Source organism: Staurois parvus, unplaced genomic scaffold (assembly GCF_062004578.1).
Source record: "Staurois parvus isolate SC_StPar_1 unplaced genomic scaffold, SC_StPar_1.0 ptg000303l, whole genome shotgun sequence".
In the NCBI taxonomy this organism is placed as follows: Eukaryota; Metazoa; Chordata; class Amphibia; order Anura; family Ranidae; genus Staurois; species Staurois parvus.
In genome coordinates, this window is record NW_028318099.1 from 11,800,635 (window position 1) to 11,819,575 (window position 18,941).

The following is an 18,941-nucleotide window of genomic DNA, read 5'->3' on the forward strand; positions in this document are numbered from 1 at the left end:
AGGAACTGCTCATGATCCTAAGCATACCACCTCATCAGTGAAGCATTGTGGTGGTAGTGTCATGGCGTGGGCATGTATGGCTGCCAATGGAACTGGTTCTCTTGTATTTATTGATGATGTGACTGCTGACAAAAGCAGCCGGATGAATTCTGAAGTGTTTCGGGAATATTATCTGCTCATATTCAGCCAAATGCTTCACAACTCATTGGACGCCGCTTCACAGTGCAGATGGACAATGACCCAAAGCATACTGCAAAAGCAACCAAAGAGTTTTTGAAGGGAAAGAAGTGGAATGTTATGCAATGGCCAAGTCAATCACCTGACCTGAATCCGATTGAGCATGCATTTAACTTGCTGAAGACAAAACTGAAGGGAAAATGCCCCAAGAACAAGCAGGAACTGAAGACAGTTGCAGTAGAGGCCTGACAGAGCATCACCAGGGATGAAACCCAGCGTCTGGTGATGTCTATGCATTCCAGACTTCAGGCTGTAATTGACTGCAAAGGATTTGCAACCAAGTATTAAAAAGTGAAAGTTTGATTTATGATTATTATTCTGTCCCATTACTTTTGGTCCCTTAACAAGTGGGAGGCACAAATGCAAACTGTTGTAATTCCTACACCGTTCACCTGATTTGGATGTAAATACCCTCAAATTAAAGCTGACAGTCTGCAGTTAAAGCACATCTTGTTCGTTTCATTTCAAATCCATTGTGGTGGTGTATAGAGCCAAAAATGTTAGAATTGTGTCGATGTCCCAATATTTATGGACCTGACTGTAACATACAAACGCTCATTAACTTGCGTGTTCTGGTGAGTGTGCATTCCTTACACACCTATATGCACATCACTCATCTTCAGGAAGCCATAGGAATATCTGAGCACTTCAAGTCACTTTATGAACTGTTTTTATGCCAGTTTGATATTATACTTGTGGCTTATTAATTATTTATTAGCATTTATATTTATTGTACTATTTTCATTTTAGCGCTGCACATTTATTTTATACAGTCTTACAAAAGGTTTTTTTTGGTTACCTTGTGCACAGCTGCTTTCCCCCTCTTTGTGCACTCACATCTATTTGCCTTATACATAGTAGCTGAATTAGTTTTCTTTTTTTAGTCTTTTGCCCTCTGTGTTCACCAGGTGATCTGGCCAGTAATGCACCTCCTGTATTAAACAGACACCACTCTGGATGAAGGAGCACAGGGGGGCACATTTGGACAGCAGCATTGTCACACGGAGGGAAGGGTAGTGTAAGATGTACTAGCAGATTGAAATACACTAACAACTGAATACAAAGTCCAGCTAATATGTTATAAGTGGTTACAGCAAATAGTTTTCTTCTTTGGGGATAATGGTTTTATATAAATAACTAAAATCTGATCATTGTAAGCACCCTGGTCAGTGTTTAATGGTTTGTCTCATCTCTGTAACTGATACATTTGCAAGAGAGCTTGTTCTTTTGAAGTATAACAGGCTTACTGGCTGGATCACCAGATGAAAATAGAAGAAGAAAGCCTAAAAAAATTTAAATTAATGCAGCCATCACCTCTAAGAATTGGTAAGCTGCAATATAGTAAGTGTGCAATTTTGGGTTTTACTACTGCTTTAAGAATACATTCTTGAATGTTTTTAACCACTTCCTGGCCACCCTATAGTATTTTTAATGCTACTGGGCGGACGCTCTGCGCAAAGTTATGTAAATATATGTGATTTCGCATTTCCGGGTAGGGGGACGTGCATACCACCCTACCTGCATTGTCATTGGCTCCCGAAGATGTCAATCACCGGGTCCCGGCCAGCAATTCATGGTGGGGACTTGGTGATTGGCAGAGCAGCTGACAGGGGAGAGATCTGAGAGTGTAAACAACACAGATCTCTCTCCTGTTAGTGGGGACATGCTGCTTTTTTATCTCTCTGCTAAAAACCAGCACATCCCCTAGTAAAACACAACACAGTACACATTAATCACACTCCCTATAACACAGTTAACCCTTTGATCATTCCAGATGTTAACCCCTTCCTGCCCAATATCATTAGTACAGTGCTTTTTATTAGAACTGATCACTGTATTAGGGTCACTGGATATGTCAGTGGCAGTTAGTCAGTTCCCACCCAGTGGCAGAATGCCAGCTGCAGTCCCACTATAAGTGATCACCACCATTACTAGTAATACATAAAAATTGCAGTATATATACCGCCATTTGTAGATGCTATACCTTTCACGCAAACCAATTAATATACACTTATTGGGATTTTTACCAGACATGTAGCACAATACATTTTAGCTTACATTCATAAAGAAATTGTATTTTTTTAATGGATATGTTTTATAGCAAAAAGTAAAAAATGTTTTTTATTAAAATTTGTCTTTTTTCATTTATAACCCAGCGATGATAAAATACCACCAAAAGAAAGCTCTATTTGCGTGAAAAAAATTATATCAATTTCATTTATGTACAGTGTTGCATAACCGCACAACTGTCAGTTAAAGTAGCACAGTGCTGTATAGCAAAAAAAAAAAAAGAGATTAAAGTATAACTAAAGGCAATTTTGTTTAGATTTGGATAGAATGGAGAGGGAAAAGAATAATGTCACCAGTTTTTATTGCTGTCTGAGCCCCCATTAGGGAGATTCACTTTCTCTATTTCTCCTGTTTACCATTATCATTGAAAGTGAAAGTAAAAGAAAATCCCAAATTTTAGGTTCTCCCCAGAAAAGAAATAGAAGGGAAATCTTCCAATGAGTTCACTAGTTCTGGTGACCTGGGGTCCCCAGAGGATCCCCTTAATTTGCAGGGCTTTCTACTCACTTCCTGTTTTGGATATGGGACAGGAAGTGAAGGTAAATCTCCCCATTGGGACACAGATGGCAAAAAATAAACTGACAGGGGTTATAATCCTCCCTTACTCTATTCAAAATGAAAAAAAAAAAAAGGTTTGCCTATAGTTCTACTTTAATGTCACTGTAGATCCATTTATATATAAAAGAGGAGTGCACTGATCCTTATCTCCTGGACCTAAAGCATCCCACCCTCTGCCTCTACAGATGTATACATCCCAAGATCCAATGCCTGGGGATTCTGGTGATTGTTTACATCCAGTGCTGTGCCTGTGCATTACTCTGGTCTGGGGACCCAGCCCTAAAGAAGTCTATGGAGCTGTAATGTGTAGCCACAGCACTGAAGGTAAACAATCACCAGTAGCCCTGGGCATTGGATCTTGGAAAGCCTACATCTGTGGGGGGGGAGGGAAGATGGTTTAGGTCAGGGAGAACATGACCTGTGCACTTCTCCTTAAAGCAATATTAAAAAAAAAAAAAGAATAGAATCAGGCTGATATGTAGGTAAGGTACAGCTAAAACCAGGACTTGCTTTTCTTTTCAATAGAGTAGGGGAGGGTTAAAGTGATGGCAAATTTAAAATAGAAATGGAAAGCAAAACATTTGTTTATAGATATTAAAATAAAACACTATAAATACCTTTTCCCCTTTTTTTAGAAGTGGTCGCATACCCTCTGTTCTCAGCTGCATAAGGAGCTTAGAGAGCTAGGGGAGGAGAAACAGCAGAGCTATGGTCTTCCCAGTGAATGGATACAAATGGAGAAACAGAAAAAGGTTGGCTCTGAGGAAGAGATTGTGTCCTCGAAACGCGTTAGCCAGTTGGTCATCCAGGGTTCCATCGTATGGACTCAGATTTTGTTTGGATCATACATCTTGTTCAGTTTGACATGCCTGTGTTATTATGTCCATTGTGAGTATGATACCTATTTTTGTTTCTTTAATAAATTATTTTAAACGATAATGCACTAGGTCGGTGTGCCCTTTTTCTGTTTCTCCATTTGTATCCAGTGTATTCGGACCACCCCGGTCTGTTGAGGGCAGCAAGCAGTGCATATTCCAGAAAATTCCAGAACATTCCTATTGGGTCTACTGAGTCCTTTCCTAGCGCAGGAGTAAAGTGTTTGTTATGTTGTCTTCCCAGTGAATGGCTGTGCAGGAAGGGGGGTGGGGTCAGGACAAGTTTGATCTCTGGAGGAGAGCACACTAATTTCCCAGCACAGCCAGCAAACTAACTATGCTGTGCTCTCATGCCTAGTGTGGCCACTTTTTAATAGGGAAGCAGAGGGACTGGCAGGAACACCAGCGATTTCACACGAGGAAGCAATACAAAGAGAACAGGATACTTTTTCATACAAGTACATGGTACAGCAGGCACATATCAGGAATAGGATATGTTGGGTTTACATATTTTTTTTTTCAAAACCTCTGTCAGTTTTTTTTACTTTGTGCCATCTGTGACTCAGAGAGATTTTACCCTCACTTCCTGTCCTGTAGACTCCGCAGGAAATGAGAGCAAATCTCTCCAAAGTGTGGTATTATCTCCTCTCATTCAGGCTAGGTTCACATGGCCGTGAGGGACGCGGTTTGTGTGGGTGTGACAGCTCATTCATTTGAAACGCAAAAAAGAAGTCCCTCCGAAAATTGCAGATTCCCAGTGAGGGTGCGATTTCCAGTGCAGGCGGTGTGCCATTAGGGTCCTGCATTTCACTATGTGCCGGAATTTGTGTGGGTCCCGCAGAGGCACCCCCAGCACAAATGTGGACCCAGCCTTAGTTCACAGCAACATATGTCCCCATTGGAAGATTTCCCCTCAATTCCTGCTGCAACGACAACTCCAACCTTGACATTTTCTCTCACTTCCTCTCCCAGTGATTATGGTCACCAGGACAAATAGAGAGGCTGAATCTCCTCAGAGGGGACACACACAGCAATAGTAACCTGACAAAGGCTCTAAATATTCCACAAAATAAGGTTTTACCTTTAGATAGATCTTAACATTTCAGCTGGTGTGTAGGAGGTGATCGATTAGTATAACAAAAGGCAAAACTTTGTTTTTCAGTATTGGATAACAGTGGGACTGGATCCCCTGTTGGGTTTTTATTGCCATCTGTGCCCCCATTGGGGAGATTCACCCCCTCTATTTGTCCTGGAGAAAGTAAAAAAATTCCCAAATTTTGGGTTGTCACCAGAATAGGGAGAGAGGGTAAATCTTCCAATGGGGACACTAGTTCTGGTGTCACCCTGGGATTTCCGCACGTTGCAGGAGTTTCCTTTCACTTCCTGTTAGGGCCATGGGACAGGAAGTGAAGGGAAAGCACCTACGAGAGACACAGGTTGCAAAAAAGAACCAGACGGGTTATAACCTTCCCTTATTCTACCAATACGGCTACAATCACCTCAAGCTTATTCTACCCAAAAATTGACCAAAACAGTTTTTCCTATAGTTCTACTTTAACATAAAGAAGTTATAAATGAGCTGTCCTCATATCCACTTCCATTATAATGGAGGTATTATGAGGGGGTCACACCACCAAGTCAGGAAAATAACCCAAAGGAGGTATGCCATTGGCTGCAACATTTCAGCTCTGATGAACTACAAGTCCCAGCATGCCCTCTAGTTCCAGGGCTGGCAAGGCATGCTGGGAGAGGAGTGACGTAAGCTCCTCACCGTGGGACACGTTCCCGGCTTCACTCTTACAATACCCGCACCGGTTCCCTTCCTCTCCACCAAAGTACTCCAGGATACTCAGGGCTCCCCCGCCGGCGGACGCCATCTTCCTCCCTGCCCTGTCCGTCAGCGGAGCCGGCTACACGCACGCGCACTCCCGTTCCTCGCGGAATTCTGGGCCGCCATCTTTACTTCACCTACACAGGCGTACGATTCTGCATGCGCCATGTTTAGTGAGGGCAGAGCGGTGGCCTGTGATAACGCGACCTCATACTGACGCCTATGGCTGGCTTGTTTATAAACAGCAATGCATAGACTTACCGTGAGATGCTTTGCCGTCCAGGGAACGGCAGTAGCCGCACCTCGCCTGATTTCTCAGGCCCTTGTACTCCAATATAGAATACATACTTGCAGCAGCTTGCTTCTATAAAACCTGGGCCGTAAAGAAGCCGCCCATCGGGCACAGAATTCTTCATTTGACGGCTCTCTACTGCCACCACGCAGCGCTGCGGCGCCCGCTGGTACTGCACCTTGTTCTTGGCGTTACCTGCAAGGTGAAGGGGAACTCCATCCAAAGCACCAAACTAACTTACTTTCTTTCTTTCTTTTTCTGTCTCTCTCTCTCTTTCATTCTTTCCAATTTATGGAGTGCTTTACATATATATTGTACATTCACATCAGTCCCTAACCCTCAAGGGGTGTAAAATCTAAGGTCCCTAACTCACATTCATATATACACATACTAGGGCCAATTTAGACAGGAGCCAATTTACCTACCAGCATGTTTTTGGAGTGTAGGAGGAAACCAGAGTACCTGGAGGAAACCCACGCAAGCACAGGGAGAACATGCAAACTCCAGGCAGGTGGGGGCCAGGGTTGGGATTAGAACGACCTGAGTACTGCCAGGCTACACTGAAACAAAGTATTATTATTATTATACAGGATTTATATAGCACCAACAGTTTGCTCAGCGCTTTACAATATAACTGGAGACAATACAGCAATGATACAGTTCAATACAAGAGGGATAGGAGGGCCCTGCTCCTTGGAGCTTACAATCAAGGAGGGAGGGTCTAGTGGTACAAAAGGTGATAACTGTGGGGGATGGACTGGTAAGAGTAGAAGATTCCATTATTAGCCGAGGGCAGGATAGGCTTCCCTGAAGAGATAGGTTTTCAGAGATCACCTAAAAGTGAGCAGAGTAGGCGATAGTCTGATAAATTGGGGTAGAGAGTTCCAGAGGATGGGGGAAGTTCTGGAGAAGTCCTGGAGATGAGCATGGGAGGAGGAGACAAGGGAGCTAGAGAGTAGGAGATCTTGCGAGGAGCGAAGAGTACGGTTTGGGTAATATTTGGAGACAAGATCAGTGATGTAATTTGTGGCAGTGTTATAAATGGCTTTATATGTTATTGTTCGTGTTTTGAATTTTATACTTTGGGCAATGGGAAGCCAGTGGAGGGATTGGCAGAGAGGGGTGGCAGATACAGAATGGTTAGTAAGGTGGATGAGTCTGGCAGCAGCATTCAGACTGAAGAGGGGATAGCCTGCGATGAGGTAGACCAATGAGGGAGTTACAATTGTCAAGGCGAGATATAACAAGGGAGTGAAAAAGTTGCTTAGTGGTTTCCAAGGTTAGGAACGGGCGTATCTTGGAGATGTTGCGGAGGTGAAGTCTACAAGATTTGGACAGTGATTGGATTTGGGACTGAAAGGACAGATGGGGGTCTAGGATTACATCTAGTAACCTGGCATGAGGGAAGGGAATGATGATTGTGGTATTCATCATTGGGCACGGGCTGGGGGGAATACTAAGAGCTCAGTTTTGGAAAGATTGAGTTTGAGGAAGTGGAGTGACATCCATGCCGATATGTCACTTAGTAGGTTAGTAATTTGAGAGGAGACTGAAGGGGTGAGGTGAGGAGTAGAGAGATAGATTTGTGTGTCATCAGTATTGCTCATAGTCTGGAGAATAAGGTCCCATTCACACTTAGCGATTTGGAATCGCAGACAGAATTGGTGTTATTCTGCTCGTGATTACAAATCTCACAAAAACATGGCTCGTGATTGAGTGTCATTCCTTCTTAATGGCCCCTCAAACGCAGTGCAATTGTGCCGCATTTGTAAAAACATGCCTGCCTCAGGGCCAACATTCTGCCTTTGAGCTTCTTTGCATGATAATCTCACACAGGGCAGCATTTTCAAGGAAATGGACTGTTCTGTGCACAACATGTGGAAATGTGTGAATCGCTCTACAAAAATCGCAAGTTCTTGTTACACAAGATGTGAACGGGGCTTTAGGCATCATGCACTCAGGACATCTAATATGTTGCTTTAAGGTGTCCTTGTGTAGGAAGACCATGTCTCCAGCAGACAAAGAAAAATTATATTAAATATATTCTATGGCACTGCACCTCTTTTTAGATAACCCCTTGAAATGACTGAGGCTTTCATGTGCAACATGGGGGGATACAAGGTTTCACCTGCAAAGCCATGTGCTAGAGAAATAGAAATCAGGGTAAGATCAATCAATCTCATGGTGGAGAGGGGAAAGGAAGGTATATCTTCACTGAGCACATATTTTGAGTTGTCATTGCAAAATGTACCTTGCAACGTGTGACTGTGAACTTTGCACATTGGCATTCTTGTTCTCCCATATTTATGTTAATTGTTAGATGTGGAGAATTTTTTGTTAGCCAGAGTGGAGTAACCACTACAGCGACTCTGCCTAAAGCTGGCCATAGGTGGATTGAAGTTCAGCAGGAAACAGATGATTTATGGGATGGCTGGTTGTACAGAAGTTAATCTCTCAAATATCTTCTACACAAAAACAGTATGAACAAAACAAATGGCACACAGACCTAGTACATTAACAACACTTTATGAAAAAATTAAAACCAATGAGTGCATACTCACAGTAGTCAACGGCTAAAACAGCAATGTACATAAACCCTGGTGGCAAGGTGGTCCTATTGGAGATGAAACTCACACAAGCCATATGTCTTATTTTATGGGCCTAAGCTCCTTCTCTTGCTGCTCTAAATGTGGCCATCTTGATATGTCCCAAGAGTAAACATTTTTGTCACACAGGTGTCCGTTTATGAACCAGCGGTAATAGATCGCTGCTCAGTTCTCCGGCATTCTCGGAGAACACAGTTCTCCTGTGAATGCCTTTTATGAAGCAGTTCTCTGAACGAAGGGAGAACGGTCTACAAACGCTGGAGAACGGCTGATTTTACTATAATCTCGCGAGATTACAGTAAAAGATCAGTTTACTAAGCAGAGGTAAATTATCGCTGCTTAGTTTTCAGTTCCTCTGATTCTCCAGCTCTGGGCTGGAGAATCTGGAGGGAGAACACAGATCTCCAGTGAAGGGCTGAACATGTTCTCCACTGATCTCCTGAGTGTCAAAAACTGTGAATGACCAGAGAATAGCTGCGATCCTCTGAATCGCAGCTATTCTCCGTGTCATAAACAGACACCTAAGTAGTGCAGTATGCCACCACAGACTTGGAAGACTACCCACTCTAACCCCTGAGTTGGGCACTTTTTGGTCTAAACACTATCCCAGGTATCAACATGTCAAGAAGCTGTAAATTGCTTCTTATTGTTATATCCCTTGTGGTAATGAAAGCCATTCTTCATCAGTGGATTTACCCGGAATCCCCCACGGCTTCTTTATTCATAGCTAAATTATCTTTATGTTTTCCGCATGGAATGGGTGAAGGCCTCCTTATGCAAGGACTCAGGTCCAAAATTTCTTTGATGTTTGGGAATCCTTTATTCAAACCTTGCCCGTAGATACCCAACAATCTATAGTACAATATTTACAATACACCCAGTGGTACGAAACTAAATTATTAACCAACGACCCTCCAATTGAGGTCTTACCCCTATTTAAATTGACATGTTTTCTAATTTATTGATTTTTTTTCTTCTACCTCTTAATTGTTATACCAGCCACCATCGATCTAACATTCATCCATGGACCAAACACTGTTAGTTTGTCACCAAACTGTAGTTAGTCCCATCTTGTATCATTGGCCAAATATTGTGGCCAATCTTCTTGTTAATTTCATTCTCGCATAAAAAATAACTAATCATTTTAAAAAAGCACTCTTGCTGCTGCATAGTGAGTCTACAGCTGGCTCCTCCTCCTGATGAAAGGGTCTAAAATGCATTGGATTGGAGGGGGCCACTGTGGAGAGACATACGGGGGGAATATACCTGTCAACAAAGGAAGTCAGCCTCTAGTAATGTGAAAATATCACAGATATGATCTATCATACAGTTTAAAACCAGAGCATGTATTTAATGTTTTTTTTTTTTATAAAACATGGTGTTATACCCTAAAAGTAGAGTCTGGTTCTTATCTTTTTGGGGAATATTACGGTTTATCTTGGAAGTCATGTGACCGGGAGAGGAGTTAATTAGAACAAGGACTGGGTCCAAAGAAGTCAGCTGAACGTGCACCATGGAATGGATTACATATCATATAGAACACTGAAGGCATGCCACAGAAAGGATTGAAGAGGACATTTGTAGGGGAGGATCAGAGGAAAGGAGTGACAGAAGAGAGCAAAGATGTGGAGAACATATATTGTGAAACACATCTCAGGGCTGAAGCTGAATGCAGTAAAAGTTATTTTCGGAATTTTATCTTTTACTTGATATAGGGACCCAATGGAGCCTATCCCATCAACAAAGGCCCACATATAGTATTCACTATATAATGCTTCAGAGAAATGTAGACACATTCTAATATGGTACAAGAAATGTGTAGAGACTGCAGGTAAGCTACAGGAGACGGGTAGAGATATCAGGCAAGTTACAAGTGATAGGCACAGGCTGCAAGCATGCTACAAGCATGCTACAGGAGACAGAGGGCATGGGTATACCACAAGAGATAAAAGCAACCAAGGGCATGTTACAACTGTCAGGAACACACTGTTGGCATGCTACAGGAAAAGTGCAGAAATTATGGGCACACTAAAAAAGGGTATAGATTGTGGGGACATTACAGGAGATGGGAAGAGCCTGTGGGCATACTACAGAAGGGCAAAGACTTCTGGCATATCACACGACATGGGCAGAGACTGCTGGAATACTACAGAGGACCAGAGACTGCTGGAATTCTAGGGATGATGGAATGTCCAACAAGCCTAAACAGGTGTGATAGTCTTCAAATGTTTGGTCATAAAGAGCACAAATTCTGTTGACAGTCACATAATATAATTACTTTCTCTCCACCACTTCTATTATAAGGAATGATGCTCTATAGAAATAATGCTACAGTTAAAAGTTTTATTAATTCCTCCTGCCATTAATGAGAAGAAGGCAGGGACACAGAAGAGAGCAGACGATGGATAAAGCACTGTCAATTTATATGCAAGTTAGGAAGGAGACAGTATAGGAGTGCAACTACATACAGTAGTAACCAATTTGAAAAAACCAACTACATGTGGGACGATTTTTTAAAGTGTACTCGAACCCTAAGAGTGAAATATTGTCGTGTTATAGAGAACATCAAGATGTTAATAGTGTCAAAGCAGCCATGAAAAATATACCCTTATTTAAAGTTCCCGCCTGTGACTGCTAGTCTCAAGAGATTTTAAATGAGATCTGGTGATGTCACTAATGTGCTTATTATTTCCCTTGCTGGAGGCTCCAATATAAGGAACCAAAACCCTGCCTCTACAAAGATGGCTGCCTTCACACAAAGACACAATGCAAAACAAGATATATGCAGAACACCCCCACTGGTATTTAGAGCCCATTTCCTCCACTTAGAGCACACACTGATAGATGCACAGCAATTTCAGCAGTCTCTCTCTGGCTCAAGACGCAATCTAGGGGTTTCTTTGTGTGGTTTTTATTGGGGAACAATGAACTTGGATGGGGATGGAGCATGAGATACATCATAACTGTAGAAATTGAACAAACTTGAGGACTACTAACTTTCTAGCTGCACTTGACCAAAAGACTTGCTTGTACACCTTGAGCTGTACAATACCCAATGGTATTGCACCCCTGCATGGCTATACTGGCACACTTCTGGCTGTACTTCTCCAGGAAGAATGCCCACAAAATCTCTATGCTGCCTGTGACCTGTCCTCTTCCCAGAGACTAAAGCCCCACAGTCACTCCTTGCAGCACTGGGGTCTCATACTCTCTCAGTCACAGGATCTTCAGTTGCCTCCTGCCGATATCCACCAGGCTCTTTCCCATAAGGGAGATGAAGACTCACTCAGCCTCTAGACAACTTGGGCTCTCTCCAACAGCTTCCTTCCTAGCTCTCCTCCTGTGAGCATTCTCCTGACACCTTGGATTCTTGGGATGCTCTTCGTTTAGGCCCCCCCAGCTGGGACCTTGATGTCTTCGCCTGGCTTTCCTTAGTTGCTGATGCCCAGGAAGTCTGGGATGCTGTTCTACCCCAGCATGCTGCAGACTCCCCTGCCACGCAGGCCTCAGACTACTTATGGGGTCTCTCTCACCACCTACTGGGCACACCTCCACAGTGATTGCTCAAAGTTGCATAAATATTCAGGCTGCAGAATATGTCATAGAAATGTCTAGGATGGGGATGGGGGGTGAGTAGCAGAGCAGCAGCCTGTGAAAACCTGAGCAGCCCTGTCTAATCAACCCCACCCCACTGATTACAGTGCAGCCCGACTAAATTTACCTAGCATCCTTACTTTAGTGGGGGGGCTACCAAGGTTTATCCTGTGACAGGAGCACACCAGAAAGCAGCAATTCAGCAGCTTCACACTTTCCCCATGTGAAATCACCCCAACCACATCTTCTGCTCAATTTATTTAGATATTGATTTGGGCTGGACTTTATCCCTTGGCCAATCAACCATGGGGGGTGAATAGGGTTAAATAGGCCATAAATGGTTCTGATGGCTGGCTGTGGATAGGATTTTCAACACCAGAGAATCAGTCCGATCGCAACAGGACCAATCACCACTTGGCTGTCACGATAAGGCTCCATATAACCATTTTACAGATTTCTCTTGAATTCTATATACACTACACAAACCATTTTATGTGAACACATGCTCCAAAATGTGTACAATAAGAGGGAATTATTTTCATCTCTCTGCAACTAATTTTAGTTTTTATGAGAGGTAAAATAGATTCTTCTGATCATTAACACAAATCAATGGTTGTGGACATCTGGGAGCCTTTAGGGTGCTCAGGCTTCGTCCTCTGCTGGGTCTGCTCAGGGAGGTGATAATTTATTTTATGCTTATTGTCTCTATAAGGATGGGGGAATTTTATTGGCATCTAGGTGTCAATCGTGGTCTAAAAGGCATCGGTCTTCTTTCAACTTGTAATTTGGGGCCATCTTTTTGAATATCAAGAGAATATTTTATCTGTAACATGACTGGATCAAAACTGTATCTACAATCATACTGCTTTGCTAGGTTATATCACCTCTCCGCTACTGGTAAAATGACTGTCACTTTACATATATGTTACACCGTGAATAGACTATACCACCCTTATAGACATCCTTAACTGCATGCAGGTTCATCAGGACTATCGTTAAGTGCACCGATGTGTCCTAAAAGACCCCAACGATATCCAACAGAAGGAACATCTTAAAGACTGCCTTTGTCATATGTACGGCCCCTGAATCCCATCATACTCTCACACCTCTCGCTTATATTCTCTCACATTTGACTTGGGCATTGCTTACCAGATGGTTTTAAACCTAGTATAGCTGCCATTAGTGCACTCTGGTAGTATAGCTCAAGTCTTCTATTGCTCACTGCTGCATGTCTGGTGGCATTGTTACTATTTATGCTGATCTGAAAAGGCAAGCGTCACCCTTTACCTGATCCTAATTGCTAAATATCCTGTATACAAATTTTCTTATTACCATTATTATTTCACCTGTTATCCCTGCCTGAATTTACCAACTTTATTCCATGGCATTAAGTTTGTTTATACCAATTGGTTTGGTGCTTCCGTTCTTGAAGTTTAGCATTACATTTTGGTATTAATGTCAGTGATTTGTGTGGTTGTGTACTCTGGTGTGTCAAAGGGGTTGAGGTCTTTGAGAAGGTCGAGGCCAGTAACAGGCTGACATGGTTGACATGTTTGACATATGAAGTGATGCCACAAGTACAATTTAGAAAAATATTTGTCTTGTGTTCTATGAATTCTATGGATAAAGCTTACAGGCATATAACCTCTAAAACTTCAAACAGAATGCTCGGGTATACTTTGGTTTTATTCATGTAATGATTTTTAGCTTTGTATGAGAGAAGCACACTAAAATTTTCAATTAAAGCAAACCTTTCATAAAAAAATATATGGAGTCGCCAATGCCAAAGATGCTATTTTATTGGCTGTTATGTTCACTCACTGGCTTCAATACTTTGCATCACTAAGTCAAACAAAATTAGAGAAAGTTAGAAGTCCTTATCTTCTATGGGGAAATGAATGTATGGAAGAAAATTGGCTAGAATTATAGCCTGTTGCATAGTATTTGTTTATAAAAGGAGAACCAAGGTATCACAAATTTTATATTTTTCTCATGAAAGGCCTCCATTAAGAACAGATTAACATGAGAAGCCTCATATCCTAATTATGGACTGCAGTTCTTGCCTAGACACAGAATGAATATGGTTACCCATCAAAAAATGTTTATTTAGATATAAAACAACCTTTCAAAACATATTTACAAATTAAGTACAGAATATACAGAAAGTACTTGTAAACATAATTTACAGACATAAACCTTGTTGTGACTAATACAATCTTTTTTATTTTTTTAATTTATTTTTAAATCAAGAACTTTTCAAAAAGAACAAAAACATTCTTCAATTTTTATATTTTTGTAGTAATACAAATAAAAAAAAACAACAACGTTAAATATACAGAGTGCAATCTGCATCAGGTGTCAGTGCAGTGTGAATGACACCCCAAACGTATTGCACAAACACAGTGTGTTTGCATGCACCGCATTGCATGATACAATAGTACCATGTGATTGATCCAGTTGCAGTGCGTTTTATAAAGCAGTGTATGCACTACTTTTGGTGAGGTCTGCTGCGATTTCAGCTCATTCAAATGACTAGGCTGAAATTGCAATGCACCCAGATCACACGTGAAGCGCACAGGAACACAGAGCGTTCCTGCGAGATTCATGGGGTGAACCAGCCCTAAAACCAAACAATGTGGCTTACAAATTCAGGAGCAGTTTAACTGCGGTTTTCACACTACCGATCACAGCGAAAACTTCGAACACAGCCAGCAAGTACAGCATGTCAGCATAACATGTACTTACATGATTTACAATATTTAATGAATAAAAGTGTAAAGTGCAAACAATAAAAAGATTTTAATGTTTATAAAAAGATCCGGGGTCCAAGTTCTCATTTTTTATCAATCATATTTAGTAATAGTTACCGATAGGAAGTGTTAAGGGTGGTAGACCATTGACTATACAATCTTTGAAGAAATTGCATTAAATTCTTCCATGGTCCAGCAGCATTGGTATCACCGACATACACAAGACTTTTGACAGCAGCTCTCCTAGCAGAGAACCCAAATACACAAACATTAACATTATATACTTGAACATACAATGAAGAGTAGAAACGTAGATTTCTAGTACATATCTAACCATTATAGTGTGTACAAGTATTACATGGGAAATACAGTCAGGTCCATAAATATTGGGACATCGACACAATTCTAACATTTTTGGCTCTTTACACCACCACAATGGATTTGAAATGAAACAAACAAGATGTGCTTTAACTGCAGACTGTCCGCTTTAATTTGAGGGTATTTACATCCAAATCAGGTGAATGGTGTAGGAATTACAACAGTCTGCATATGTGCCTCCCACTTGTTAAGGGACCAAAAGTAATGGGACAGAATAATAATCATAAATCAAACTTTCACTTTTTAATACTTGGTTGCAAATCCTTTGCAGTCAATTACAGCCTGAAGTCTGGAACGCATAGACATCACCAGATGCTGGGTTTCAACCCTGGTGATGCTCTGCCAGGCCTCTACTGCAACTATCTTCAGTTCCTGCTTGTTCTTGGGGCATTTTCCCTTCAGTTTTGTGTTCAGCAAGTGAAATGCATGCTCAATCGGATTCAGGTCAGGTGATTGACTTGGCCATTGCATAACATTCCACTTCTTTCCCTTAAAAAACTCTTTGGTTGCTTTTGCAGTATGCTTCGGGTCATTGTCCATCTGCACTGTGAAGCGGCATCCAATGAGTTCTGAAGCATTTGGCTGAATATGAGCAGATAATATTCCCGAAACACTTCACAATTCATCCTGCTGCTTTTGTCAGCAGTCATATCATCAATAAATACAAAAGAACCAGTTCCATTGGCAGCCATACATGCCCACGCCATGACACTACCACCACCATGCTTCACTGATGGGGTGGTATGCTTAGGATCATGAGCAGTTCCTTTCCGTCTCCATACTCTTCTCTTCCCATCACTCTGGTACAAGATGATCTTGGTCTCAGTCTCATCTGTCCATAGGATGTTGTTCCAGAACTGTGAAGGCTTTTTTAGATGTCGTTTGGTAAACTCTAATCTGGCCTTCCTGTTTTTGAGGCTCACCAATGGTTTACATCTTGTGGTGAACCCTCTGTATTCACTCTGGTGAAGTCTTCTCTTGATTGTTGACTTTGACACACATACACCTACCTCCTGGAGAGTGTTCTTGATCTGGTCAACTGTTGTGAAGGGTGTTTTCTTCACCAGGGAAAGAATTCTTCGGTCATCCACCACAGTTGTTTACCGTGGTCTTCCGGGTCTTTTGGTGTTGCTGAGCTCACCGGTGTGTTCCTTCTTTTTAAGAATGTTCCAAACAGTTGTTTTGGCCATGCCTAATGTTTTTGCTATCTCTCTGATGGGTTTGTTTTTTCAGCCTAATGATGGCTTGCTTCACTGATAGTGACAGCTCTTTGGATCTCATCTTGAGAGTTGACAGCAATAGATTCCAAATGCAAATAGCACACTTGAAATTAACTCTGGACCTTTTATCTGCTCATTGTAATTGGGATAATGAGGGAATAACACACACCTGGCCATGGAACAGCGGAGAAGCCAATTGTCCCGTTACTTTTGGTCCCTTAACAAGTGGGAGGCACATATGCAAACTGTTGTAATTCCTACACCATTCACCTGATTTGGATGTAAATAACTTCAAATTAAAGCTAACAGTCTGCAGTTAAAGCACATTCTTATTCGTTTCATTTCAAATCCATTGTGGTGTGTATAGAGCCAAAAATGTTAGAATTGTGTCGATGTCCCAATATTTATGGACCTGACTGTATTGCGGTTATGTGTCTATAGTGCTACCCACGGTGTCAGTCATCTAAGGCTACATTCACATGGATGACTAGGGGCATACAGCGGATTTCTACAGCAAAAATCAGCAGATCACAGGTGTATGTGAACTGTTCACATGTATCCACACATCCAGGGGTCACCTGCAGTTAGGGACAGGTGAGCAACTGTGGACGCAGAAAGACTGCGATAAGGGTCGCACATCTGTCTCTACCTTCAGATAACTGCTGGATGTGCAGATACATGTAAACAGCTGTGGCTTCTGTCAGTCTGTCATTGCTCTGTTCAGGTTTCCTGGCAGCAGCAGTTTGCATCTGTGCTCCCAGCTACAAAAATCCGCTGTATGCCCCTAGCCACTGGCATGAATGTAGACTTTTACCTCCAAAGCCGGTAAAGTCTCCTGCTGTTCTATAATATATGCTGCAGGACACGATAATTGCAATACACATCTGCCCACTAAGAGTACCAGGGTGGTGTCTACCATAATAATTTAATGGGGCAGCCAGGGTAAAAGGCAACGCAACAAAGATTAAAAAAAAAAACAAAAAAAAACAAAACCCAAAAAACTTAAAAGTATATCTAAACCCAGAAAAAACTAATATATTACATCTTACCAAAGCAGCTCAATTGCCATGCAGACATCATTCCACATAATGAGCTGAAATCTCACCAATGGAGACACAAAAAGCAATAAAAAGACTGACAGAGGTTCAAAAAAGAACTGTATCCAAAACTGGAAAGAAAGTGTTTTTGCTGGAGTCAGCTGGAGGATTACACAGTTCACAACCAGCAATGTATACAAGCAGACAAATTACAGGCTCCAATAGCATATCCTGGCTTTGAATTTCACACACAAATATAATTTGTATCATGGAGCCTGTCTAAAAGGATATTATAAATATGGCTTTATGAAGATCATTATTCTCATGTGTTTAATGCAAACATATCAAAGATGTTGCAGGGGTTGAAAAACAAAACATCAAGAAATGACACAATTTGTTCTCCAATTAAAATTTACTGCATTAAATATGGGAGGACCAAGTGACAGATCTGAAAAAAAAACATCTGAAAATAATTTATGATCACAAAAATGAATACTTACAAAGTTTTATAACACTTGTTATTTTATGAGAGAGGATCAGGAATCATAGATTCTGTAATTTCAAAAGTTTCGATTATTTCCTAGAAAACAAAAAATACATGTTTACAAACGATTTTTAACACACAAAAACTGTCAGCCATTTTCAACATTATCTAAACTAAAAAATCAGCACAAGACAGCATCGCAGGTGGCTCAGCAATAAGAGCTACTGCAGGATTGAGCAGAGGTCGTGGGCTCAGATCCTGGTCCTGAGACAGGCTAGTTTTAGACGGATAAATGCAGTGTAAGAGCATGGCCTATGTCCAATCAGAGCACTTCAGGGGTCATTAAAGTGGAGGTTCAGCAGATTCCTATTGCTTTCCTTCCAGGTGACAATGGACACCAGGACAGGAAGTGGACGTGGGTTGGGGGTGAAACTCCTCAACAGAGACCAACACAGCAAAAACCAGACAGAGGTTCAACCCATTTTCCACTCTAAACCCATTTTTTCACTAAAGCTGAAGTTTAATTTGCTTATTTTGCCTTCCAGTGCCAGATGGCAAAATACAACAGTTGTAGCAGGGTTTTGTCCATCCGTGCTGAATAGCATCAGCAGAGGAAGCTTTTCGATTTCTTTCATTCAGTGAAAAAAAAAAAAAAATCTATGGTTGCATGGCCAGCTTAAGATGTAATCACACGAAATGCGCAAAGAACTAGAACCAATTGAAGATACTGTACACCATGTCCAAAACATTTGTTGATTAGCTAAATCGATTCTAGAAGTTTTTACTTTTCTCCAAAGTCTGTTGGCTCCAGTTGTTATACTGTAGATCAGCCCTGAAGTGTGGAAAACACAAACTAAACGCATTTTCCACACTGAAATGACATCTTGTTCTTCCTACATTTAAACATTGCATGCATTGAGATGAAACGATCAGTATGTGAAAAGTACTGAGCAAGGGAGCAGAAGTAACTCAACTCTATAGCAAAGAACTTATCTAAGTAATCATGGAT

The 18,941-nt window shown here is 41.5% G+C and overlaps 2 protein-coding genes across 9 annotated transcripts in view; both read right to left on the reverse strand.

Annotated features, from left to right (window-relative positions):
* ATE1 (arginyltransferase 1) overlaps positions 1-5,980 on the reverse strand; it is a 136,789-nt gene extending 130,809 nt beyond the window's left edge. For 4 of the 8 annotated variants that reach the window (XM_089683237.1, XM_089683234.1, XM_089683235.1 and 1 more), the window contains exon 1: positions 5,512-5,663. In XM_089683237.1, the coding sequence (XP_089539363.1) occupies positions 5,512-5,617 (106 nt within the window). In that variant the 5' untranslated portion in view covers positions 5,618-5,663. Of the gene's footprint in view, positions 1-5,511; positions 5,664-5,832 lie in introns of those variants that run through there. The other 4 variants (XM_089683239.1, XM_089683241.1, XM_089683236.1 and 1 more) reach the window with 3 other exon arrangements.
* An 8,167-nt stretch (positions 5,981-14,147) lies between these two features.
* Positions 14,148-18,941, reverse strand: part of NSMCE4A (NSE4A component of SMC5/6 complex) — a 30,366-nt gene continuing 25,572 nt past the window's right edge. Inside the window, exons 10-11 of the mRNA XM_089683243.1 lie at positions 17,949-18,028; positions 14,148-15,056 (exon numbers count right to left, since the gene is read on the reverse strand). Of these exons, the coding sequence (XP_089539369.1) occupies positions 17,972-18,028 (57 nt within the window). The 3' untranslated portion in view covers positions 14,148-15,056; positions 17,949-17,971. The remainder of the gene's footprint in view (positions 15,057-17,948; positions 18,029-18,941) is intronic.